The sequence below is a fragment of the Rhipicephalus sanguineus genome, chromosome 7 (assembly GCF_013339695.2).
Source record: "Rhipicephalus sanguineus isolate Rsan-2018 chromosome 7, BIME_Rsan_1.4, whole genome shotgun sequence".
In the NCBI taxonomy this organism is placed as follows: Eukaryota; Metazoa; Arthropoda; class Arachnida; order Ixodida; family Ixodidae; genus Rhipicephalus; species Rhipicephalus sanguineus.
Genome location: NC_051182.1, coordinates 169292314 through 169317881, shown reverse-complemented (window position 1 = coordinate 169317881; position 25568 = coordinate 169292314). Strand labels below are relative to the sequence as shown.

At 47.0% G+C, this 25568-nt stretch overlaps 1 protein-coding gene and 1 non-coding gene across 2 annotated transcripts in view; one reads left to right on the top strand and one right to left on the bottom strand.

The window, feature by feature from the left end:
* Positions 1 to 25568, bottom strand: part of LOC119399256 (pseudouridine-5'-phosphatase) — a 30753-nt gene that overhangs the window by 2696 nt on the left and 2489 nt on the right. The window contains exon 2 of the mRNA XM_037666073.2: positions 19103 to 19321. Coding sequence (XP_037522001.2) covers positions 19103 to 19321 — 219 coding nt within the window. The remainder of the gene's footprint in view (positions 1 to 19102; positions 19322 to 25568) is intronic.
* On the top strand, positions 11273 to 11344 carry Trnak-cuu (transfer RNA lysine (anticodon CUU)). Its single transcript has one exon. It is a non-coding gene; the product is annotated as a tRNA-Lys (tRNA).

Below are 25568 nucleotides of genomic sequence, written 5' to 3'. Positions count from 1 at the left end.
GTAATCATCATCATCATAATCATCCTGTCTACGCCCACAGCAGGGCAAAGGTCTCTCCCATGTTCCGCCAATCAACCCGGTCCTGCGCTTTCTGCTGCTATGTCATGCCTACAAATTCCTTAATCTCACCTACCATCTAATTTTCTGTCTCCCCCTCACGCGTTTGCCATCTCTTGGAATCCAGTCAGTTACCCTTAATGACCACCGGTTATCCTGCCGACGTGCTACGTGCCCGGCCTATATTCATTTCTTCTTCTTGATTTCAATTATGATATGATATTATGACCATGGGGCTGCCCATGACAGTTCCGAAAGGCAACGAAAGCGCTGTTGCGTTTTCTCAAGGATACCGGACTGATTCGCCGTTTGTGATGTCAAACGCGGAAATCTTACGTCGGCTGAAAGACTGACTTTTCTCTCCTCCTCTCTAACTTTCCTTCCCCCTTCCCCAGTGCAGGGTAGCCTACCGGGCTCAGCCCTTGTTAACCTCCCCGCCTTCCCTTTATTCTTATTCTCTCTGTCTTTTAACCTCCGTTTGTTCCCTGTCCCAAGAGACGAAAGACCTCATTAAGAAACGTCAAGCCATGAAAGCCTCAAATGTAACAGACAAAATAGAGCTGGCGGAGCTTTCGAATTTAATCAATAGGCTTAAAGTAGGCGACATACGAAAGTATAATATGAAGAGAATTGAGTCTGCTCTAAAGAGCGGAAGAAGCCACGAAGCTATGAAGACAAAAGTGTGCACAGGCAAAAATCAGATGTATGCATTAAGGGACAAGGAAGGCAGGGTCACAACCAATATGAATAGAATAGTTGAGGTAGCGGAAGAGTTCTACAGAGATCTGTACAGCAGCCGAGACAGTCAGGATGATAACGCAAGAAGCGGTAATAGCCCAGAGGAATCTCACATCCCACCAGTATTGACAGGAGAAGTAAAGAAAGCCTTAAAGGGAATGCAAAGAAGCAAAGCCGCTGGTGAGGATCAGGTAACATCAGACCTGTTGAAAGACTTGCAAGGAAAGAATACTGATGCGCACACACATAAAAACACGGACTCAGGAGACTCGGACGAGCGCAAACTTTCAACATTTTTTTTCGTCGTCAACAATATATGCCATCAGTCACGTGGTCACAACGCTAATCGCTTTTCACTGTCAGATCACAACAAGCCACGCAAGAATCTCCTTCCACCATGCAATAAGGAAACAGTGCACTGGCTAACACACGCGTTTCCTCTAGTTGAGATAAAATAGGATTCCAAAAGTTCCCTTGCGGTGCTATCATGGTTTCGGCCCAAAACTCTGATCGCTCGGAAATTCGGTGCGCACATGCAATGTCGGACATGCGCTGGTAAATGCGCGTTCTCTTTATTAATTATGGTCAATTCATGTTCCCTTGAACGAACGTTGATGCACCTTCCGGTCTGCCCGACATAAGACTTTCCACATGAAAGCGGAATATCATAGACGACACCAACCGCGCAGGCTACATAAGGCATTTCGTGCTTCATGCCACACACTCCAGGACTCTTCTTAGCCGAAGAAATTTTCGGGCAGAGCTTTGTCAGCTTGCGCGGGGCTGAAAAAACCATCGGCACATCGTGCCTACCCGCAACCTTCTTCAGATTGTGAGAAGTGCGGTGAATATAGGGCAACACTACAGGGCGGCTTCTGGATTTCGGCCCTGGTGTCTTACCGGAACGGGGTGCTTTTGACTCGCAGGAGAGCCTCTGCGACTGCCGTAACGAGCCTGCAAGGGTATCCGGCTTCCAAGACTCGCCGTACTTGATTTCTAAAGCTGTCCTGCATAGCATGTGAGCATGACTTTCCAAGCGCAGACCCCAGACAAAGCTTCACTATCGCCCGCTTAACTAATTTCGACTGCGCTGAATCATATGGCAGCAGATCCTTCTGCGCTCGTGGGCTGTAAGACCAGCCCACGTGAGTGCTTAAACAGAGCCTTAAATCTAAAAACTGCAACGAGTTATTGCAAGGGATTTCATGGGTAAAGGTCAAACCCTTCCCGCACTGCTGAAATGCGTCAAGGATAGAATCAACAGACTTGTCAATAATAAAATCAATGGGTTTCTTTAAAAGTATTAAAAAATTGTCTACATATCTAAAAACTTTGATAGCATTAGTTGTCTCTAGGATGTCTGACAAAGAACGATACACGTCCGCTAAAATATGTTGCGCAAAGCAGGTGCCACACAGGACCCGATGCAAATCCCTTGTCGCTGCAGATAAAACCGGTTCTCGTGGGCTACAAATGTAGAGCGAAGATAAAATTCAAGTAACGACATGAAGTCATTCACGGACATACCAGCGTTGTTTTGAAAGTCAATGGCCGCACCGGCTTCGAGGCACTCACGTACCGCTACAAATAACTGGCCATGTGGAACAGAATAAAATAAGTCTTCAACATCAACAGAGAACATGTAGTCAATACGATGTTCCTCCTGCAAAAAACGCACAACATCATCTGAGCTCTTGGTAGCAAAAGGGTCGTCGACCGTTAACACATTTAAATTTCTCAGCAGGAATTGGCTTACTAGGTGCTGCCAAGATCCCTTTTCACTTATTATTGTACGAAACGGAACTTCCGGCTTGTGCGTTTTCGCAGTGAAAAAAACACTGAGTGTGTTGCCTTTGCATGCAATAACACCTCTGGCCAATTTCTCAAGCTGAAGCTCCTTACACAAATTTATGCCTTTGTCTTCACAAGAATAGCGCTACTTTTAACCTCTTTAAAATTCTTAGTAATGGCGTTCCTAGCCTTCTCATTGAAACTTACAGCATCTAAAACCACAAACCCACCCTCTTTATCGGCTTGAAGCAATCGGAGGTCATTGTCCCTAAAATGCTTCACGACGAGATCTGTCAGAGCCCGGCACTGACGGAAGTCCTTCTTGGCTTTGACAGTCCTTGCCAAAGCGTCGGCACCCTCAAGGAGGCACCGGTCATGTTGATCCTGAGGCGCCCTACTCGCCACACGCCTATTAAACGCCAACAACTCATGAGGCGGGACGGCTTGTTCAAGACTGAACTTCGGCCCCTTCTTGAGCAGACTGTAGACTTTATTAGGAAGTTCCACGTTCTCTCCTAGCACCAGAACCTGTGACACACCTCTTTCCTTGTCCTCTTTCTTGTTCAGCTGGCCAAGAACGTTAGCCAGGTAGGAACCCCACCAAAATTCGACAATGTGGGCAGTAAGGGTCCTTAATGAACGGAGATTCATTTCTGCTTTCCAGGGAGGGTCACTAATGTAGCACAGAACTCGCAAGTAATCCTGCAGAGGCCTAATCTGCCGCCAGAGCTCAGCGCGTAGTATCCGACACACCCGTCTTGCATGTCCCGGAGACGGCCACGCGAAACCGAGCAGCCCAAGAACTTCCGCAGGTACCAGTCCTTTCCGTAAACAAAATCCGAGATATCTTGCACGGCAGGTTGCCGTAATAGTGTGGCTCACCAAAAGGTTGATAGTTGACGACGACGGGGAAGAAGAAACATTGAAGAAAGGGCCCGCTGTACTAGAAATATGGTGCAATAAAACTTGCTGCTGGACGAGTTGGTTCATACTTGCAAGGAAAGAGTACTGATGCGCACGCACGTAAAAACACGGACTCAGGAGACTCGGACGAGCGCAAACTTTCAACTAACTTTATTTTTCTGCTCAAGAAGGGGCCGAAGTTCAGTCTTGAACAAGCCGTCCCGCCTCATGAGTTGTTGGCGTTTAATAGGCGTGTGGCGAGTAGGGCGCCTCAGGATCAAAACGACCGGTGCCTCCTTGAGGGTGTCGACGCTTTGGCAAGGACTGTCAAAGCCAAGAAGGACTTCTGTCAGTGCCGGGCTCCGACAGATCTCGTCGTGAAACATTTTAGGGACAATGACCTCCGACTGCTTCAAGCCGATAAAGAGGGTGGGTTTGTGGTTTTAGATGCTGTGTTTTAGTGAGAAGGCTAGGAACGCCATTACTAAGAATTTTAAGGAGGTTAAAAGTAGCGCTATTCGTGTGAAGACAAGGGCAGCGAATTTGTGTAAGGAGCTTCAGCTTGAGAAATTGGCCAGAGGCGTTATTGCATGCAAAGGCAACACACTCACTGTTTTTTTCACTGCGAAAACGCACAAGCCGGAAGTTCCGTTTCGTACAATAATAAGTGAAAAGGGATCTTGGCAGCACCGAGTAAGCCAATTCCTGCTGAGAAATTTAAATGTGTTAACGGTCGACGACCCTTTTGCTACCAAGAGCTCAGAAGATGTTGCGCGTTTTTTGCAGGAGGAACATCGTATTGACTACATGTTCTCTGTTGATGTTGAAGACTTATTTTATTCTGTTCCACATGGCCAGTTATTTGTAGCTGTACGTGAGTGCCTCGAAGCCGGTGGGGCCATTGACTTTCAGAACAACGCTGGTATGTCGGTGAATGACTTCATGTCGTTACTTGAATTTTATCTTCGCTCTACATTTGTAGCCCACGAGAACCGGTTTTATCTGCAGCGACAAGGGATTTGCATCGGGTCCTGTGTGGCATCTGCTTTGTGTAACATATTTTTAGCGGACGTGGATCGTTCTATGTCTAACATTCTAGAGACAACTAATGTTATCAAAGTTTTCAGATATGTAGACGATTTTTTAATACTTTTAAAGAAACCCATTGATTTTAATATTGACAAGTCTCTTGATTCTATCCTTGACGCGTTTCAGCAGTGCGGGAAGGGTTTGACCTTTAGCCATGAAATCCCTTGCAATAACTCGTTGCAGTTTTTAGATTTAAGGCTCTATTTAAGCACTCACGTGTGCGGGTCTTACAGCCCACGAGCGCAGAAGGATCTGCTGCCATATGATTCAGCGCAGACGAAACTAGTTAAGCGGGCGATAGTGAAGCTTTGTCTGGGGTCTGCGCTTGGAAAGTCACGCTCACATGCTATGCAGGACAGCTTTAGAAATCAAGTACGGCAAGTCTTGGAAGCCGGATACCCTTGCACGCTCGTTACGGCAGTCGCAGAGGCTCTCCTGCGAGAGTCAAAAGCACCCCGTTCCGGTAAGACACCAGGGCGCAATCCAGAAGCCGCCCTGTAGTGTTGCCCTACATTCACCGCACTTCTCACAATCTGAAGAAGGTTGCGGGTAGGCACGATGTGCCGATGGTTTTTTCAGCCCCGCGCAACCTGGCAAAGCTCTGCCCGAAATTTTCTTCGGCTAAGAAGAGTCCTGGAGTGTGTGGCATGAAGCACGAAATGCCTTATATAGCCTGCGCGGTTGGTGTCGTCTATGATATTCCGCTTTCATGTGGAAAGTCTTATGTCTGGCAGACCGGAATGTGCATCAACGTTCGTGCAAGGGAACATGAATTGACCATAATTAATAAAGAGACCGCGCATTTACCAGCGCATGTCCGACATTGCATGTGCGCACCGAATTTCCGAGCGATCAGAGTTTTGGGCCGAAGCCAAGATAGCAGCGCACGGGAACTTTTGGAATCCTATTTTATCTCAACTACAGGAAACGCGTGTGTTAGCCAGCCTACTGTTTCCTTATTGCATGGTGAAAAGAGATTCTTGCGTGGCTTGTTGGGATCTGACAGTGACAAGCGATTAGCGTTGTGACCACGTGACTGATGGCATATATTGTTGACGACGAAAAATAAAGTTAGTTGAAAGTTTGCGCTCGTCCGAGTCTCCTGAGTCCGTGTTTTTATGTGTGTACGCATCAGTATTCTTTCCTTGCAAGTATGAACCAACTCGCCCAGTAGCAAGTTTTATTCAACTGTTGAAAGACGATGGAGAGATTATGTTAAAAAAACGGGGCACCCTGTATACAAAGTGTCTCTCGCGGGGAGGATACGAGAACCTTGGAAGAATGTCAACATCATTTTGAGTACTTAGGGTTATATCGTGGGCATGCCCTAGCGAGGAATTTATTTCGAGGTGGTGGTGGGGAGGATAGGGGCGAGGGAGATCTTTGTGAAGGCATTGGCTATTTGAGTAAAGCACTTATCTTGAGGGAAGTACCTCACTGAGTAAGCAAGAGTTTTGGAGGATGGGGGGAGGGCACCTATGTCCCCACCCTCCTCGCCATGACAACGGGATTGATCGCGGACTTACCAGGCACGTCGGCTACACGACGCCGAGAGGGTATCCTATGGTCCGGCTAGACGTCGGTACACGCGTTAGAGCAGAGATATCAGTTTTATCGAAGTGAACTTCAAGCTAACATGCGACGATGTTCACACCATAGGAAGCCATATGTGCCATTATTATTCCTGGTTAAGCAATGGTTAACCATAGCTTGGCGAATCGTGGAGATAACGTGTTATGTTTCTTACATCGTTACAAACGCCGACAGTGAACACTCCAACCACATTGGACGTTGCCGCGAAATGACGGCATTATAGGGTCATATAATACATCGTGAGTAGCGCAACGAGACAGGATAACAGAAGGAGTAAACGAGCACAGGCGCAACTCGGACGAGCACAAAAACCAAATCGCCGAACAGTCAACTTCTTTACATGATAGGGTCTTTTTTGTAAGCAGTTTCAAGCACTGGCGTAGCTCGGTGGATGAATACTTCAATGCCAGGCAGAGTGTCTGGGACCGATTGCGGCTCTAACCGTGATTATAAATCTTTTCGCCCCTCTGATATTTCCCTACCGACAATGCTGCAGACGCCTGCCTCGCTTATTCTGCGACACAAGCTCCAAAGCGCGATCGCGTAAATTTTTTTTGGGTGCGGAGCATTTCAGGGGCCTGGGCTGTCTTATGCTGTCATCGTATGCTGTCGTAGCTTGGCGTAACGCAGGCAAAACTAGGAATAGCATAGCCATCTGTAAGCATACTGAGCGCGCGCTTGCGCCAACGAGGAGTCTTCTTCATTTTGTTCTTCGAGCGCATTGCCGATGATAAGTGCGGAGCACTTTAGGGGCCCGGGCTGTCGTATGCTGTCGTCGTTGGGAGTGACGTAGGCAAAATAACGTATAAAAATAGAAAAAAAAGAGTAAGCAAGTGAGAAATATGAATAGAGCCAAAGAAAGGAAAAAGTAGGAACAGAAATAGGAAAAGCAAAAGCGAGAAAGAAATAGCTAAACAAAAGAGGAAGAAATAACTAGAATAAAGAGAGAAAAAAGAACAGAAAAAGAAACGGAAAAAGCGAAAAAGAAAGGCTGGAAGGAGGAAAGCAAGAGAAAAACCAAAGAGAAACAAAGAAGGCAGCCCAGTGTCGCAGTTCCTTCAGGCTTGTCACCCCTAGTGCGAAGCTGCCTTATATTTTTTTGAAAGTACGTTAACGCATTGCTGGGCTGATACAAACTGTGGCACACCTGTGTCTCATACTACAGTCAATGTATGTGTTACCTAAAGTCAGCATATACAGTAACTCTAGCTCATACCTGCATCCCATGGGCCGTGGTATACGGGTATCATACGTGCCACAAGTCACTGAAGGAAAGAGTTTCACGACGTACGCGACGAGAATCTCGAGCGATTCGTGAGTAAAGCTCATGCGTGAAATCACCCGCTTTTTCCCGAGTACATAATAGAAAGTTTTAGTGCCGGGGACCCGAAGCCGCTTGTGCACGCACGTTCCCATGCAAATTTTACTATGTGTCAAGTTAAGGAGACAGTCATGGGAGCACCCAGACGTAGGCGGATAGATAGATAGATAGATAGATAGATAGATAGATAGATAGATAGATAGATAGATAGATAGATAGATAGATAGATAGATAGATAGATAGATAGATAGATAGATAGATAGATAGATAGATAGATAGATAGATAGATAGATAGATAGATGCTTCACATTAGAAATGATGAAGAAATGTGAAGCATTAGAAGAAATGCTTCACATTAAAGAAAAGGTAATAGGGCAGCTTCGCTCCAGTGGTTCCAAGCCTGAAGGACCACAGCGGATGGGTGCCGTTCCTTGTTTATCTTTTCTTTTCTCTTTCTTCCTTCTCCTCTTTCTTTCTCGTTCTCATTCTTTTTTGTATCTTTTTGCCTCCATTTCCTTCTTTTTGTTTCTTTCGCTTTCTTTCCAGCTCTTTCTCTCTATTTTCTCTCTTTATTCCGTTTCTTTATCCCTCTTTCTGTCTCTCTATTTCTCGGTTGCGCTTTCTTTCTATCTCTTTCTCTCTGTCTCTCCATTTCGTTCTCCTTTTTTTATTGAAATACAAAATAAATGAAGGAGTTGTCACCATTGCTTGGTGAAGGCTACCCCTTTCCACATAGTTGTTAGGATAACAAAATAATTAAAAAACATATATATACATATATACAGTCCTACAAGTTCTAGAACTCACTAGCCATCGCAAATATTAGTGTCTTCAAAAAAAAAAAAAAACGCTGTAGCACTTTCATCGCTTTGCGGTTTATCCTAGTCGGCCATGGGCCTAGTATTTTCGCTAAGGAAAACGTTCGTTCAGAGTCCAGCGTGTGATGTTCCTGTTCGAGTCGCTCTCTGTTCTTTCTCTGTTTCTCTCTCTCTCTCTTTATATTTCTCTCTTGCTCTATGTACAGCGCGTTTTCAGATCAAGTGAAAAGAAGCACGTAGGCATAGAAAATTCCGGGTACTAAGCCACTTGTAAATGGGGGTACAACGACGCTGCTTGGTTGCTGAAACATGAATGGCTTGCGCCTGACGGGATACCGTGCGGCGACGCAACCTTATTTTGAAAGATGAAGCAGCCGGTGACAGAAACCCGGGCACATAATAAGGCTATTCTCACTTAACTCAGATACGAATATTCAGCTTCACCATTTACCCGCGTTTCACCGTGTGCCTAATAGAGAGTTCTGTGAGGGGGACCCCAAGCCGCTTATGTGCGCAAGCTATTGAGTTCCTTTGTACTCCCAGCTGCACCTATAGAGAATACAAAGAACGCAAGGGCTTACGTACGCGAGCCGCTTTGGGGCCACGGCACTAGAACTCTCCAATGATATTCAACGCTGTGTCATGCTTCGCGTCCAAACCGGTACTTTTTTTGCGCATACTTTTTCGTCAGTTATGGGGAGTCTGTGGACCTCGCTGCGATATGTCAGTCAGACTGTGTGAATACCTCTGTTAAGTCACCCTATAGAAATTGCAGCGCTGAAGAAAAACAAGGATAGAAGAATCTTCGAACAACGTAAAAAACTCTCAGGGTTTGCATTCACGTAAGACGACTCAGAGACGAAAGCCTTGTTCTTTTTCTTCTCAGTTGATTTGTTGATCCTGTCCCACCACCCTTCGAAAGCTTTGGGCTTTATGGTGGTTTTGCACTGCCTCCAAGATCGAAGGCACATCGCCTGGTTTTGCATTGCCTCCGTGATCGGACTACCCGCCACGGTGGTCTAGTGGTTATGGTGCACGACTGCTGACCTTCAGGTAGCGGGATCGAATCCCGGCCGCGGCGGCCGCATTCTCGATGAGAACGAAAATGCTCGAGGCCGGAGTGCTTAAATTTATGTGCACGTTAAGAACCCCAGGTGATCGAAATTTCCGGAGCCCTCCACTACAGCGTCTCATAATCATATCGTGGTTTTGGGACTTTGCACCCCACCAATTATTATTCTTATCTGTGATCGGACTGCGTTTGACCAGGCTACGGTGTCACGTGATGGCATCATCATGCGACGTAACGTGACGTCATAACGACGTCACAAATTTCGGCAATCTGTGATGTCATATGGCGACGTCAACACGTGATGATTTTTTCTCATCACGCGTCCCCGACACAGCGGCACGCCTACGCCGACGGTCAGTTTTCTCTCTTGACAAGGCATCTAAGGCTTTCGCCTTAAAAACGGAATGTGCATTTATATGCAGTTTTATATCTATCTAGCGCCAAATGTTCACAAACTCACTGATACACACCGCTTGCAGCGCACAATTTTATTAGCTTTACTATGGTGAAAGCCTAAAATGCCTCATCAAACGCGTAAGTTGATGGTCGGCGTCGGCGTCTACGTCATGTGCATCGGCGTCCCGCGGCGTCGGGTACAGCACGAGTGATGAAAAAGTCATCGTCACGTGATGACGTCACATTATGACGGCATCATGACGTCACGGGTCGCTAAAATTATGATGTAATGGTGACAGATTTTGGCATGGTGTCAGGTGACGTAACGTCACATGGCGCCATCATTAGATGACGTCTTAGCTTGGTCAAAGGTGGGCCAATTTCGGAGGCAGTAAAAAACCAGTGCCTCCGATCCTGGAGGCAATGCAAAATCACACTAATTGCACAAAGCTTTCGGAGGGTGGAGGGCAGAATCAACGCATCAACCGAGAAGAAAAAGAAGATGGCTTTCGCTTCGAGTCCTCTTAGGTGAATGCATGGGACTCCTTGAGTTTTTATTTTGAAAACCATAAAGTTTTCACGCACGCAAATTTTTCTCCATCTCTTTACCACCGTCAATCGCAGCACCTTCGCGCAATAAGTTTGGCTTGTGAGTGTAGTTTATCGCTAACAATCACGTTTGCCCCTTTAGACACTCGCTGCATAACAGCGAAGTTTTTCGTTTCGCTGAGTTATTGCGAGGTTAATGTTGGTCTAGGTTAATCGTCCTATCACTTATTAGTGAGAACTAATAGACAATAATGCCAAGGAAAGCATAGGGGATGTTTTTCGTAATATTGGAATATAAATGTGAAGAAAGCAAAGTGGACGAAAAGATAACTTGCCGCAGGCAGCGACCGAGCCTGCGACCTTCGAATAACGCGTCCGATGCTCTACCACTGAGCTACGGCGGCAGTCATCCCCCCGTCCACTTTATGGGGTATATATGTGCATTTAGGTTAGTCAGTGCTGATCGCAGCCATGGCGGCGAGCGTGAAACACTCTTTTTCTGCCTTTTTGGCGTCACGTAGCACGTGATCTTATTGCGAGCTGGCAACTGACCAATAATCCCTCGCAAGTTATCTTTTCGTCCACTTTGCTTTCGTCACATTTATATTCCAATATTACAAATAACCTCCCCTATACTTTCCTTGGCATTATTGTCTGTTAGTTTTCATTAATACTGTGTCTAACAACGAAAAACGAGCCCTTAAAAGTCATATTCTTTCCTCCATTTATAGCGAGGGTCTCGTTCTGGCAGATTTGATGCCTTCAGGTAGTATGCGAGGGATTATTGGTCAGCTGCCAGCTCGCAAAAAGATCACGTGCTACGTGACGCCAAAAAGGCAGAAAAAGAGTGTTCCACACTCGCCGCCATGGCTGCGATTGGCGCTTACTAACACTCCAAGGTTTAAATGCACATATATACCCCATAAAGTGGACGGGAGGATGACCGCCGCCGTAGCTCAGTGGTAGAGCATCGGCCGCTTTATTCGAAGGTCGCGGGTTCGGTCCCTGCCGGCGGCAAGTTATCTTTTCGTCCACTTTCCTTTCTTTACATTTATATTCCAATATTACAAATAACATCCACTATACTTTCCTTGGCATTATTGTCTGTTAGTTCTCATTAATATTGTGTCTAACAACGAAAAACGAGCCCTTAAAAGTCATATTCTTTCCTCTATCACTTATTAGGGAAGACCGCACTTCCTTGTCGTGTGCCACAGTAAAAAATGCTGACACACTGTGAAGCCGACCTCATGCCGCGGCCGCTTATATGGCCACGGTCCGCGCGCACGGTTATTTTGGTCGAAGCACGCGCGAGAGCGCTCCAGTACGGTAGCGCATTAGCACCGCCACGTGTCTTTGTTTCACATTTCGCGGACACCCGTAGTCACCTAAAAAGAGGGCGGCGCAAAGTCTGCCTCTTACATTGACTTAATAGGGAGATTGGGCATCGCGATGAACCTTCGCCTCCCCCCCCCCCCCCCTCCATGAAGAGGAACCCTGCGCACGCCTTTGCGTAGACCGCACGAAGGTTCCTTCACTCACAGCAGAGACCGAATTTGCCAAAGGAGGGAGCTGCTAGCCTTTCTTCGCGTGACAATCTGATGTGCTGCTATTGCATTCATTATTGACCCTTGCGTCGAAAGTGTCAGTTCCTTATATACTTGTTTCAATTCTTGTTCTTATGTATTATTACGATTATAGTTGCTGTATTTCTCTACAGGTTTGTTTATATTCTACTTCTACGGCGCGAACTCCAGTTTCATAGAACTCGTTGTATTATTTTTTGCTTTTGTTCCATATTTTCGTTTTTGTTTTATTTTATATGTTGTTTCATCTTCTATCCTTATTTTTATCTTCTGCTTCCGCGGAAATTGTCCCGAGCAATTTAATCGGCATCAGCAAAAAAAGAAAAAGAAGAACGCCGCGAGGCTCGCTACGTGTGAGCCAGATCTCTTGCAGCGCTCGTTCACTCCGCTGCGTCGACGGCGCAGGGACGAAGCTCAACCCATGTATGGGCACATAGGAGCTGCGCTCTAAGGCGAAATGAGAACGAAAGTGTGTCTGTATAGCAAGAAGAAGCACACAAAATATGCCTATATAGCAAGGCAAAGAACGCTGCTTTGCTATTCGGAGGCCCAGCGTCACTGCCTTGGGAATGTCACACCGGATAAAATACTTAAATGTCTCTGTTGTATCAAACATCCACAAAATACTTTTGCGTGTTCAAAGGTGATACCAGGGCACTCAACCTGGTAACCTTTAGGAAACATGCAATTTTATTGCGATAGCATTTGTATGGGCACTCTCAGCGGATTTTTGCCGTCGCCGTCATGTCCCGCATATATCGAACCAGCGAAATCGAACCAGCGACTCCTCGCTCCGCAGCGCACCATGTTCAACAACTCTACCATGAGCCATGCATCCGCCGGATTATAGCGACGACCAATTTATGTACACCATTCACAGCTGGCGGTACGAAAATCTCGGGGGAGCTTGAGCCTGTTCTCTATCACGCAACGCTTCTAAATTTTCTTTAAATGTGAAAACTGCCCTTGAGACGCACACGAAAAAGTGGCTCTTCTTCTGTACCCCATCGCCATGTGCTACGAAAATGAAAGAACACTGGGCACACCTTCCTTCAGACACCACCGTGTGACAGGAGAAAAAGAAGGTCACTGCGCACCGCTGTTTAAAAGAAAAAGAAATATCTAAACGCGTGGGGTTCTGCATAGTCGTGACAGTTGTTCGCGCTTGTCCTGTTTATACCTGGGCGTTCTTTTCGAACGTCGTTCTTTGTGCTTCAGCGCCGCCCTGCAAGTTTTGAGTTGCTTGTCCTTCTTCGTGTCACATTCCAATTTCTTGCTATCGCACTCATTGCTTCGCCGTTCCGGCTAAACTGTGACTATATTAACATGAGGCGCGATACAAGCCGAATTGAAGTAATAATAGGGGATATTCAAAATGTACAGCGCCATCTCTCCACAATCGAGTAAGCTCGATCCGCGATGGTTTGTTGGGCGCGAAAACGAAACCAGTCGCATATCGCAGCCTTTCAGGTGCTGGTTGCTGATTATTTATCTTCGTTCTGCGATGACTTCCCAATGCTTCGTGCGCTGTTCAGGCAACGAGGGAGCCCTGACAATGCCAGGAACAATGCAGCATTAATTTTAATGGAATTTATCAGTGAAACGAACGAAGAAAAATGATATACCGAGGCGAACTTGTTTCATCAACGAGATCCGCACTGTGTTTAAGTTCGGAAATGACCGGCACGCACAAAAGCGCTCTTCAACCTCAGTTCTTATTTCTCCGTTCTGTTAAGTTGCTCGCCTGCAACATAAGTTACACTTACAGAACAATATATCACGATATATGCGTTTTAAAAAAGACGGCCGACGTCTCACGCGCGCTAGAGAGCATATTTGGCCAACATATAGCTTATCGGTGTTGCAGATCGACAAAAGCAATGATTTACGTATATAAACGTGTGTAGGCAGTGCCACAGACGCTGCTGCGCGCATCCGCGGTAAATCAGTGCTGTCACTAGAGACCCGATCGCAAAGATTCACACAGCGATCGCTTTGCAAGCTTCGCAAGGCAGTGTGCGCCGAAGTACATAGTCCGCACGCCGCGTCTGCCCTTCGCTTTACACCACCTTATTCCTCAGCTTTTATTTTTCTTTTGCTTCCTTCAGTTAGCGTGCGCTGCGAACACGGAGCGAGTTGCGGAGCCGTACTACAGATGGTGCTGTTTGTTCGGTAGAACTAGAGTTACTGTATATGCTACCTTTAGGTAGCAGAGTTGCGCATCTGTCTTCCAACGCCGCTAGCAACCATGCATTGCGGAGAAGCTGCCGCTTGGGCCAATTTTTTTATTTCTTGACGCCGCCGCTGCAGCGAACTGAATTCACACTAGCCATCGACAGCCAATGTTCATCGCCGGTCTTCGACACGCCAGACAGGTTAATCGGCGACACGGTAGGCATGTCGCCTGCAAAAACGAAGTGCGACTTCACCGCATAGCTGTGGTTGCTAGCCGGACCTATGCGCAACTCTGCTACCTAAAGGTAGCATATACAGTGACTCTAGGTAGAACTAGGTGGATCGGGCAGATCATCGTGCTCACCTTTCCGCGGATCGCGGGCACTTGTATGCTTGTACGCTGTGCGTAATAGCGCGCGGCGCGCGATAATGCACGTCTATGTGGCATGCAAAAGCAAAGAGCGCAAAAAGAGATCTCAGTGAACGCACACGTATAGCTTTCAGGAAAACCAGAACGACAGTACTAAATCCGCGCGACAGATTACGACCACAAGGTATTATAAACAACCAGTGTGCATTAAAACAGCCTTATTCGGGCCGCTCTCTGTGTACACAGTTCAAACGCGCGATCAGTATTTTTGTTTGGTTTGCCGTGCACCGCTCATGCACATGTCCATGCCTTGTTCATTTCGAAAAAGAACGACACACGCTATTGCGTAGGTTGTGGAGATACATGTGGCTAAAGAAATGAGTCGAGGAACGCAGCACAGCGTTGCACAGGTCGCGCAGAAACAACGTGATTTCAATAGCTAACGCGTGTTTATAATCGCAGTGGGGAATACAATGTAGATGTATTGCTGTGTAAGGTTATCTTAGAAGTATGAGATTTACACCTCCTCTGCAATGAACACTTCTCTTGACCGCTTAACTCAGATCGGAAGCACACGCCACTAGAGAACAGCAGTTTGGCTATCCGAAGCGATGCGCCTCGTGCAGCTGCCATCCGGATGAGTTTTGAAGCGCGCAGAGCTCCGATATTGCGATCCCGTCGATTTGTGGCAGTACAGTGAGGTACACTGACCGTTCGGCGCTGGACGACGAAAGAAACGGCCGTATTTTCGTGGTCCGAAAGCTCCGCCAACGACTGCGGCTCAGCCTCTCCGTAGCCTCTCCTTATGGACAAGGGGAGAAATTCGGCCTTGTTGGTAAGACATTAGAAAAAATTTGCAGCGCAAAATAACACAAGGACGAGAAGGGAGGACACAACACGTCCTCCCTTCTCGTCCTTGTGTTAAATTGCGCTGCAAATTTTTTCTAATCTCTCCTTATGGAGACGCTAGCAGACGATTCCACAATGGCGCCCAACAAAAAATGGCGGACGCGCCCAGTGTTGCCACAGTTTCTATTCATTTGATGTGAATGGAGTCGTGGATGGGGTGCGTAGTGCTATATAGAAAAGGAAAGTTACGTAAAATGTAGCACGGATAGCATTAGATGTAATAACACCTAATTAAAGCGAATTAGTCATGTAAGTATTTGACGATGCGAAGTAGCACATAAATGTCAGCTATCTTCATATTCTGCTTCGCCGGTTCAAGTGATCTAATAATTCATAAGTGGAAACACAGGTGTATGTTTTTCGAGTTTCCCGAAGGGCTGTTCCTCTTGATATTCCATGCGGTTGTAAAATTAAATTTGGTTTTCTTCAGTGCAACGTTTACATCGCGCAAAATGAGCACCGCAGATTTTATGCTGTGGTTCTTTTTAATACAAAACACCGTTTCAAACAATACCTACATGCAAGCAGGAACTCATGCTGAAATGAACGACCACTATTCCTTCGTCGGCTTCAATATCTGCTGGTTTTCATGAGGGTTGTGTCAAGAAAAGAAACGAGCCCTCAAGATTCCCTTCCTTCATTCATTCATAGCGAGGGCCTCGTTCCGGAAGACTTGATGCCTTCAGGAAGTACGCGAAGGCTTATTGGCCAGCTGTCCGCTGGTTAAATGTTCACGTGCTACGTTACGCCATCTGGCAAAAAGGAAAGGTATTCCACACTCGTTGTCATGGCTACGATCGGCACCGGCATTCCCAGGTTTCTTGCACATGAATACCCTATAAGTGGACAACCGGACGACCGCCGCCGTAGCACAGTTGGCAAGACAATCGGGCGCTTAATACGAAGGTTGCAGGTTCGCTCCCTCCCAGCGGCAAGTTGTCTTTTGGTCCAATTTTCTTTCTCCACATCTACATCCCAACTGACACAGTACACTTAAAACAGTGCAATTAACGTCCCCTATACTTCCCTTGGCTTCATTACCTGTGGGATTTCATTAACGTTGTGCCAAACAAAGAAATGATCCCTGAAAATTGAAAATGTTCTACGCTTTCCGAAGCGAGAACCATGAGGCATGGTGGATGCTGAGGGACGTAAGACATCAGGCAATGTAGCAACGATGACTACAATTGCTGCGTCTGTTCCCTAATGTAATTACACAAGTGCACGTGCTTTTGCAAGCAACTGCCTTCTTGCATTCACACACTATCTTGTAATCAGGAGTAGATGTAAGCATAAAATGTCAACGGGCAAGTAGATTGTGTGGAGATTATACTGGCCATAATCTTGTGCATGTTCGCAAGGGCAGACACCGCGAAAGTACGTCGCACTACACTGCGTACTCCTGCATATGAACGCAATCGATTCGTGTCACTGAGCGAGAAAAATTTTGGGATTTGCCTAACGTATGCAGCCGATGCAGTCACGACGCGACAGCGAGCTCGTGCGCCGCACGCACCGTGGCACCATCTCTCGAAGAATACGGCAACTCGCGCCGCGAAACCCGTTCACCTGCCCACCGCTGGCATTCAAAATGGCACACGCTGGGCGCTGGCAAGTGTGCCAGCGCCCAGAAGAGCAAGTGTGTGGTGCCCTATCTGGCTGTGTAACATTGTCATTGTGACAGGTAAATAAGGGTTCAGCGTGGAAGCTTGAGTAGTAGTGTGTAATAATATCTGGTGTTTAAAGTCTCAAAACCACGATATTATTATGAGGGACGCCGTAGTGGAGGGCTCCGGAAATTCCTACCACATGGGGTTCTTTTACATGCACCTAAATCTAAGTACACGGGCCTGAAACATTTTCACCTCTATCGGAAATGCAGCCGCAGAGGCCTTGAGTAGGAGTGAGAACAAACACTAAAAAAATTTGCAGTGGCTTAGCTCGGCTATGCCAGAATATACGTAGCGTTAGCAAAGGTTCGGGTGATTATTCTTAGCTTTCCAGATTGTGTAGGATTTTTAGCATTCTTCTGTTCATTCTTCGCACGCTGAACCGCTAATTGCCAGGCAACTACTTCAGGACCCGATGAGATAAGTTTCTCGGCACTTCTGCGCCGTTGAGCAGCATTTGCGCTGTGCTTCTCCATGGCTATACCACAATGGAAACGGCAGTCATATGCGCTATGAAGCGTCTCCAGTGCAGTGTCAGACGGCGACTGCACAGCGAAGGCGAATAGCTGCGCGCGCGCCGGCGCCAATACGACTGCCACGGCTGCGACGTCACTCCTCTGGAAAGCGCAGACCGGCGGCGGAGTGCGAGGGAAATGCCGGCTCCGGTGCGTGACATCACTGATCCTCGCGCATGCGCAGCACGGCTCTTGAGGAGGCACGCGAAACTAGCGCGGCTACGCCGGTGCAGCTGACGCTACAAAACGGCAGGCCTGCGCTGAAAGCGCAGCACAGTCACAGCGAAAGCTGGAAAAGCGGCATTTCTAGAGCCCGTTATAACCTCTCTTCGGGCTACTAATACAAGTACACTAGCAACGTAACCACTACGTCACAAATCATAATTTTTGTGAAGTTGGGAAGCACCCACCACGACATTATTCGTAATTCTGCGGAGAAGCGAGGTACCATCTGTAAGGCATTATGTGAACTTTCTTGATGCGACGGCTGATGGTGATGAAGAATTATGGCTGAGCCTTTTGTAATGGATTGGAAGCTTTTGAAGGACCCAATAGTTACGTAATTCGCATTGTGTGACGCCCGGTCGTTATTGAATTCTCCTACCACGCTTTACAACATACGTTAACGTGCGAGAGGCGAGAGGGAGAGAGGGAATTAACTTTATTGAGGTCTTGAGGAAATGGATTATGAGCCTTATTGGCTTCCATTGCAACCAATAGAAGTGCACTTGCGGGGAACACACTGCGCTATAAATAATCATAATTTTTGTGATGTAGGCAAGCAGCCTCTGCAATTTTTCGTCGTTGTGCGGAGAACCGTGGTATCCGCTAAACAATTGTAAGGCATTATGTGCACTTTGTTGATGCTCTGGCTGATGACGACGAAGGATGACTAAGAAGAATTATGGCGGAGCCCTTTGTAATGGGTTGGAAGCATTCAACAGCCCCCTCGTTGTGCTATTCGCATTGTGTGACGCCTGGTTACAGCATTCGCGTTGTGTGACGCTTGGTTGTTATTTTACTCTTCTACCACGCTACATTACATATGTTAATGTGGTTCCTCCCCGACATGAAGCCTGTATAGTGTCTTTTTGCAAAGCAGTTTCAAGCACCGGCATGGCTCTGAGGTAGAATACTGGGCTCCCACGCGGAGGGCGTGGGTTCGAACCTCGTTCCATCCTGAAATTTTTTTTTCTCATTTCGCTTTTTTTTTCTTATTTCGAGCGATAGCGGTTACGGACACTGGCGGCGGCGGCGCACAACTACGGCGCCAAAAACGGCTCTTGTTGTTATATAATAACAGCTTTCGCTGTAATAACACCGCGCTGCCTGGCAGATCCCCTGCTTGCATTCATTTAGTAGCTTATACAGAGGCTGGTAATCAGTAACATATGCATTGCGAAATAAACAGGGCTGAGGTGTGTCAAGCCAGGCTATCGATACGTTTGTTTGTTCATCTTTTGCCCCACAGTTTCAATCGGTTGGCTAGAATTTTTACTTTGAGTTGTAAGAGCTACATGTTTCATGCGACTGCATGCGTCCGTACTTACCGGGCATAAGCTGGGCCTTGGGGAACGTCTCCTCAAATATGCGATCTAGTGCCGCCATATAGTCATCCGGTGTCAGGGGCAGGCCGAGGGAGTCAATGGTCGTGCGCGCCGCATCAGCTTCCGGCGTTCCCATCACCCGCTTCTTGAGCTCCCATGTGAACTTTTTGCCGTAGAGCGAAGCCACGGTCTCCGCAGCACGAGTGTACAAGTTCTCCGTGTCTTCAGGTGGTGCCCAGAGCGGTGCGTGAATGTAGAGGAATGAACACAGCGTTAACCTTTTGGTAGCGTGGTTATTGGTGGTAATTTTTAGCCTTCTGAGAAGTCATGCCTTTAGCGCCACCAAAATGCTTAAGTGCCAACGCAATAGGCGCTCAGAATGCACAGAAGAGCAAGAGTCTAGTGCACCTAAGTTGCCGCGAAGGGCATAAACGTTGAGGTCACTGCGAATAGCTCCAACTTGTGCAAAGAAGCACCTCGCTGGCTACTTCCCTACTGAAAATTCATCCACCATGAGGAATGGTGGATTCCACCACCATTATGGTGGATTATGGTGTTGGAAGGTGGTGGCACGTGGTGTATGCTGGATGCTGGCTTATGATGGATGCTGGAGAATGACGGAGCGTAAAACGGCTCTACAGCGTCGGCACCATCGTACCTAGCCGTCACACATAAATATTGGTATAGAAGGCGATGTAAGTAGCACTATTACAAAAAAGAGAAAAAAAAAACCGTATGCAAAAAAAAAACCTCCGCCACCGGGAGTCGAACGTCCGACCCGCGGATCCCAAGCCGAGTACTTTACCACTACGCCACGCTGATTTTTTTTTCTCTTTAATGCATGGGAATAATGCCATCAAATCTCGCCATCTGTTACAACATAATTCATCGCATTAGAATTACACTCACATGCACATATGCACAGAATACACAATTTTACATAGTCAAAGGAATCTTCAAAAGTTCGGTAAACAGACACGCCACGCTGACACTTGCTAAGCGACTTGCAAAATGGCTAGTCAACAGACTAATACACTGTTTGGCTTCAGCTTTGTATGTTTCATAATGAAGACAGACGCGATCTTCACATCCTACAAATATTTGCGTAGTTATTAAACTCAAACAAACTGCTGTCGGTAACGAACGGCACGTCGATAATGGCAACAGCGCTAACTTTCTTTTAGAATTCACAACGTAACTCCAAAGAAATATGTCAAGTGGAGCGAGGAGCGCGAGTATAGTCAAACGGGTGTTACTGTGAAGGTTTAATAGCAGTTTCTCGCTTTTTCCAAAGTACGACATATGTAGAGGCTTTTTGTCGACTCTAATCTCATTCAATAAATACGCACCTGCAATTGATTGAGTATTGTGATGTTTTTTTTTTCGTGCAACGTACAAGGCAGCCGTGCAAGCGCACTAATCTGACGCTGTATCATTAGCTACAACTGCATAACAGCTGGGCCAAAACAAGTGCAGTGCGCGGGAAAAATATGCCATCATATCCGTTCAGTAAGGCGTACGAATTGACAAGTCTGTGTTCTCGAGTACGTGTCAGAAAAGCGCCGGCGAGTGCGACCGGCGGTGGTTGGTGACCGGAGGCGTTTGCTGGAAGCGCGTCGCATATATGCTCATCGCTTCTTGTGCGGACACCGTACACAAGAAAAAAATGCTTCATTTAGGTTAGCCGATGCCACAGGTGTGCTGTAAAGTCATTCGTACTCATGGGAATCGTGTATACTGAAACCCAGAAGCGCCGATAACACGTAGACGGACTCGGTCGCTACGCTATGCCTAACCTGTGGTGGCAATCATGGCGCCGCGTTACAATATGATGGTGGAAGTCATACTTGGCGGGCCTTATCTCGACGCAGGGCGAAGGTAAAAGTTTGTGCATTTTAGCTTTGCATGCATTTTCACTATTACCTTAAAGTGCCGCTGAGGTAAGTGAGTGTGCAATAATTGCCAGAGTAGCGTTTCAAGCGTGGCGGTATCAAGTGGAGGCTGTTTTCAGATCTCCCCGCTGGCAGGACTCCTTTACTTCTCGGCAAATGCGCGGCGATGTAACACATTACTGTCGCTGTTCACACCGACACTTCTAGACTTGTAAACATCAAAATGCAGCAGCACATCGCGGATGTAAACCTGATAAGTACGTGCGTAAAATGTAAACATTCAGGGCTGCTGTGCTCCAGAAAACTTGTGGCGGTTATTGGCGCCGCATGAATAATAAAATTAGTGCTGGAAAGCTTAATGATCGGTGTTGGCTTCTTCGAACTGCATATATTTCTGCACATTCAAGAGGAAAACATTAGAAGTGACAGCGATCTTCACATAGTGTTACGTTCACTTCCATCATGCCACCGTCATCCACCATGCTTCCATCCTGCCACCGTCATCCAGCTTGTTCACCAAGTCATCCACCAAAACATGTTTTGCTCGCCACCATCAGCCAGCATCTTCCACTTAACACTAAAAGAAGCTCGCCGTTACCACCACCATCTGCCACCATTTTTTCCACTCTCGCCATCATCAGCCATTATGACCACCACAGCTTCCACCACATCCACTATTCTTTCCACCTTGTCCACTATTGTTTCCACCATGTCCACCAAGATTTCCAGCATCCACCAACCCACGATTTTCAATAGCGTTAGAACGGACTGCACATGTCTCCTCTCTGTTTCACGACTCTTCGTAAGTAACTCGTCATTTGGCATTGAGAGCCCTCATCGCAGTGTTGGGCTTAAGCGCGTGAGCTATGGCCATAATTATCAAGACCACAAAGAAAATAATTAACATTATTGACACATAATGGCCATAATTAGCACAAGCATACAGACACAAACACAATTCATCCCATTCGTCTCCCCTCCCCGCTGTTACTTCCACTCATAAATCCGGCGTCTTCTCACAGATCGCCTTACTGTGGCGACAACGGACAATGTCATCCTGACAACCCACCTTGAACCATGAACTTTGATGGCTTGCATGAACAGCCTCAACTGTATTAACGGAACAAATCTTTCTATGTAATCATGACGACCTGTGGGAGTGTACAATTGCGTGAATAATCACTGCGCGCAAGTATGTTGAATCAGTCCATACGAGCGCAGTTGTAGAGATGCGTCGCACGCTAACTCCGAGGGGTTTTAAAGACGATAGTCTTTCTTGGGGAACTTAAACGCAGAAATTTTGGTCTGTCTTTCTGTCTGTCCTTCTGTCTGTCTTTCTGTTTGTCGGCACGTCCCTCGATTCAACCACTCGGCCAAAGTTGAACCACTTGCCCAAGGGCCAGCCATCGTGAACGGCTGACTAGGTTCATACTTGTGTACATTGTTGATCAAAAAGCAAACATTACGCATATCTGAGGCGCAACATCACTAGGTAAGCATTAGGTGGTGTGTTCTTTTAACAGAAAATACATAGATACGCAATTTTAAAGACCTTGATGGTATGCGTTTAACGTTGAGACAGTAACGCGTTTATAACAGTGCCACAGCTGAAGCGATCAGCGCTCCAAGCCGAGCAAGCGCGAGCGCCAACAGCCACCGTCTTCGTCTTCTTCTTTCGCAGGCGTTCTGTCTGCGCCGTACCATGTTACAAATCACTCCCCCGCGGAAAAGGAGCCATCCTGGCGACCTAAGGAACAAGTACAGCTGGTGGTCATAATGCGGCTTCAGTCGATCGACGTGAACAGTCTCGCGGCCGCAGACGACGGCGGCCCGTAGATGATTGAACAGGCTCAATCCTATAGGTACTGGGATGCTTGACGTAGGACGCGGTAGGGGCTCCTTCGTACTTAGGCAGTAGCTTTGTGGAAAGGCCAGGATGGAGGAGGGAACGCGAAGCCACACCAACGTTCCAGGCGAATACGACTGAGGAGGCAGGTTTTGTCGTGACGGTCCTTCTGGCCTACTCGCCCTACAATGTTACAACCCTAGTTTCTAAGCTGCGCTGAAAATGCGACTGCGCTGAAACTTGTCTTCCTCCGTGCCTCTGCACAAGCTCATGCTGTGTTTCGGTTTCGGTTCAGTATTGATATCTACGACATGACAGGGGGCGCCGCTCTGGCATTGCTTGTTTTACCCAGGCGGACGTGTAAATAAAGAGTGTGTGGAGAGTACTCGTTGAGTGCGGACGTTTCTTCTCCTTCGGCGCATCGCGCCAAACAGCGTGTTCGGGCTGGCCGGCTTCCCCACCGGTCGCGTTGGTCCCGCCGGTCCTTCGCCTGCCGCTGCGCCGGGAGTACCAGCCCGCCACACAGCACTCGTGTTTCCCGACGTATTGCCAGATGGCGTCCATATCTCACGCAGCGCCTCTTCTATCGTCTTTAGACGACATTTGCAGCGAGCACGCAGATACGCGGCCAATTTTTTCTCTTCTTTCGTTACGAAGACCGCTCTGAAAGCTAGACACAAGCTATGGTCATGTCCTTGAGAATTCATCTTTTTTACTCACACTAGCGGTATGACGGTGACGAGCACAACGCTGACACGTAGCGGCATCATTGTCGCCTACGGTAACTATAACGCTCAAGAAGCGCCAGGTGGGAAAGTCTGGCAGAGCTATGTGAGTACCTTGTGCGCACCGGCTTTGTCCTGTGCCATTGCTAAATGCAGAGAGACCATTTTCAAATTTATTGATTTATCTAATCAACAATGGGTGTCTGCCAAAGTGTCGTGTCATCGAGGTGCTTAAATGAGACAAAGCATTCAATTGCAAGCGTACAGGTGGCTTCGAGGGCTGGGCATAACGGCGGGGAGGGGAGACAAAAGGGATGAATTGTGCGTGTGTGTGTATGTTCGTGCTAATCGTGATAGCATATTAGAGATTATTTTGAGCATCTGCATTTCTGTATAGAGATACATTTGAAAAATGTATTTGTATCTCAATAGTGAAATACGTTTATTATGCATCATATATCGCGAAGCTGCGGGGGATATAGGGTATCTCGTTACTTTTTTTGTCGCATATGAGGTGACTTGTTTCCAAGGGTGAAAGTAAGACTTGTTTTTTTTTTTTTGTGATATGCCAAGCATAGGCACGCCGCCGGTCGGCTACACAGGGAGGCCGGCGAAGGGACACGAGAAGAGATATCACCATGCTGCTGCTGCAGGACTTTCCGGTCATAAAGGCGGTATTTATTCTTTCTAACACGAACTTGTGCTTGTCTCCAGCTGTAGAGAGACACTTGTCGTTCTTGCGTTCTTGGCGAATCTTGCGTTGAGGCCGAACAGCCGCTGTCTAGAACTCAGCCTATTTGAGAAGCTGGTGTTGCTTAAGTGCAGTAACGCAAGAACTTTCTTAGCAAAGGGGTGCCTAAAATAAATGTATACTTTTTTTAGTAATTCAGTGGTGTTCGTTTGATTCAACCGATATGCAGGACTTCTCTAAGTTTCAGTGCATCGTAACTATATTCACAATACTATGCCGCACTTAACTTTTTTCCGGACCATCAGCATGCCCGAAATAAAGAAGTATCTCTGTATCTGTATTCTTGTATCTGTTCTCTTCTATATGTATTCTGGGTTACGTTTTCTTGTTTTTGCAAAACTGCCTCCAAAATATCCCGTTACGTCAAGACGAATGTATCTCAGTATGTATATTTTAGGCTCTCAGTGCATGTATTTCGATATCTGTATTTCCGAATACTTTTCGAAGTTTGTCTGCCCTGGCGATTTCTTAACAAAACGAGGATGACACTTAAGCTTCGCCTTTTGGAGTGCAGCGTGATAACGTACTCGGACAATGTTCACATCGCCTTCTCATTCGTTTGCTTGTCGATAGACACCTCAACCATGCTGTAACTGAAGGAATTAACTGCGCGCGCGACGTTGGCCGTAGTAAACTCTCAATAGCGCCCACTGCGCTTACAGTTACGGCGTACGTTCTACGCATCTATAATGCATACGTCCACCTGCGTAGATGCACGCATTCGTGATTATGGGATTCATGATATGATCATGATGATGAAATATAACTCAGGCCTTTTTTAATGTTTTGGCACCTTTCGACCAGCCACTCGTTACGCACTTCACACTGGAGAACCACTCTTCTAGCAAAACAGCCAATTGGGTTAGTTGGTATCGATTCATCTTAAGAGCAAAGAAGGGAGGGTGGAGCAATACAAAACGGGACCTAAGAGGAGACCGCCTACACAGGCGCACATGAGGTCGGCGCCTGTGTGGTCGGACTCCTCTAAAGTTACTGTCTTGCATTGCGCCTTCCCTTCTTTACTCTTAAGATGAACTACTCTTCTGCGGTGCAGTATTTCATCTGTCAACGTTACTCCTTGCCAGATATGACTGCGCTATGGGGTATTCTTCCGACGTAGTTTCAAGCGCTGGCGTAGCTCCATGGTAGAGTTATTGAAGGTATGCACAATACCTCGGTTTCATTTCGGCTTAAACCTCGATTCTCATTCGTTCGATGGGGATTTGTTCTGATCGACAACGCCAATTTTTCGCTC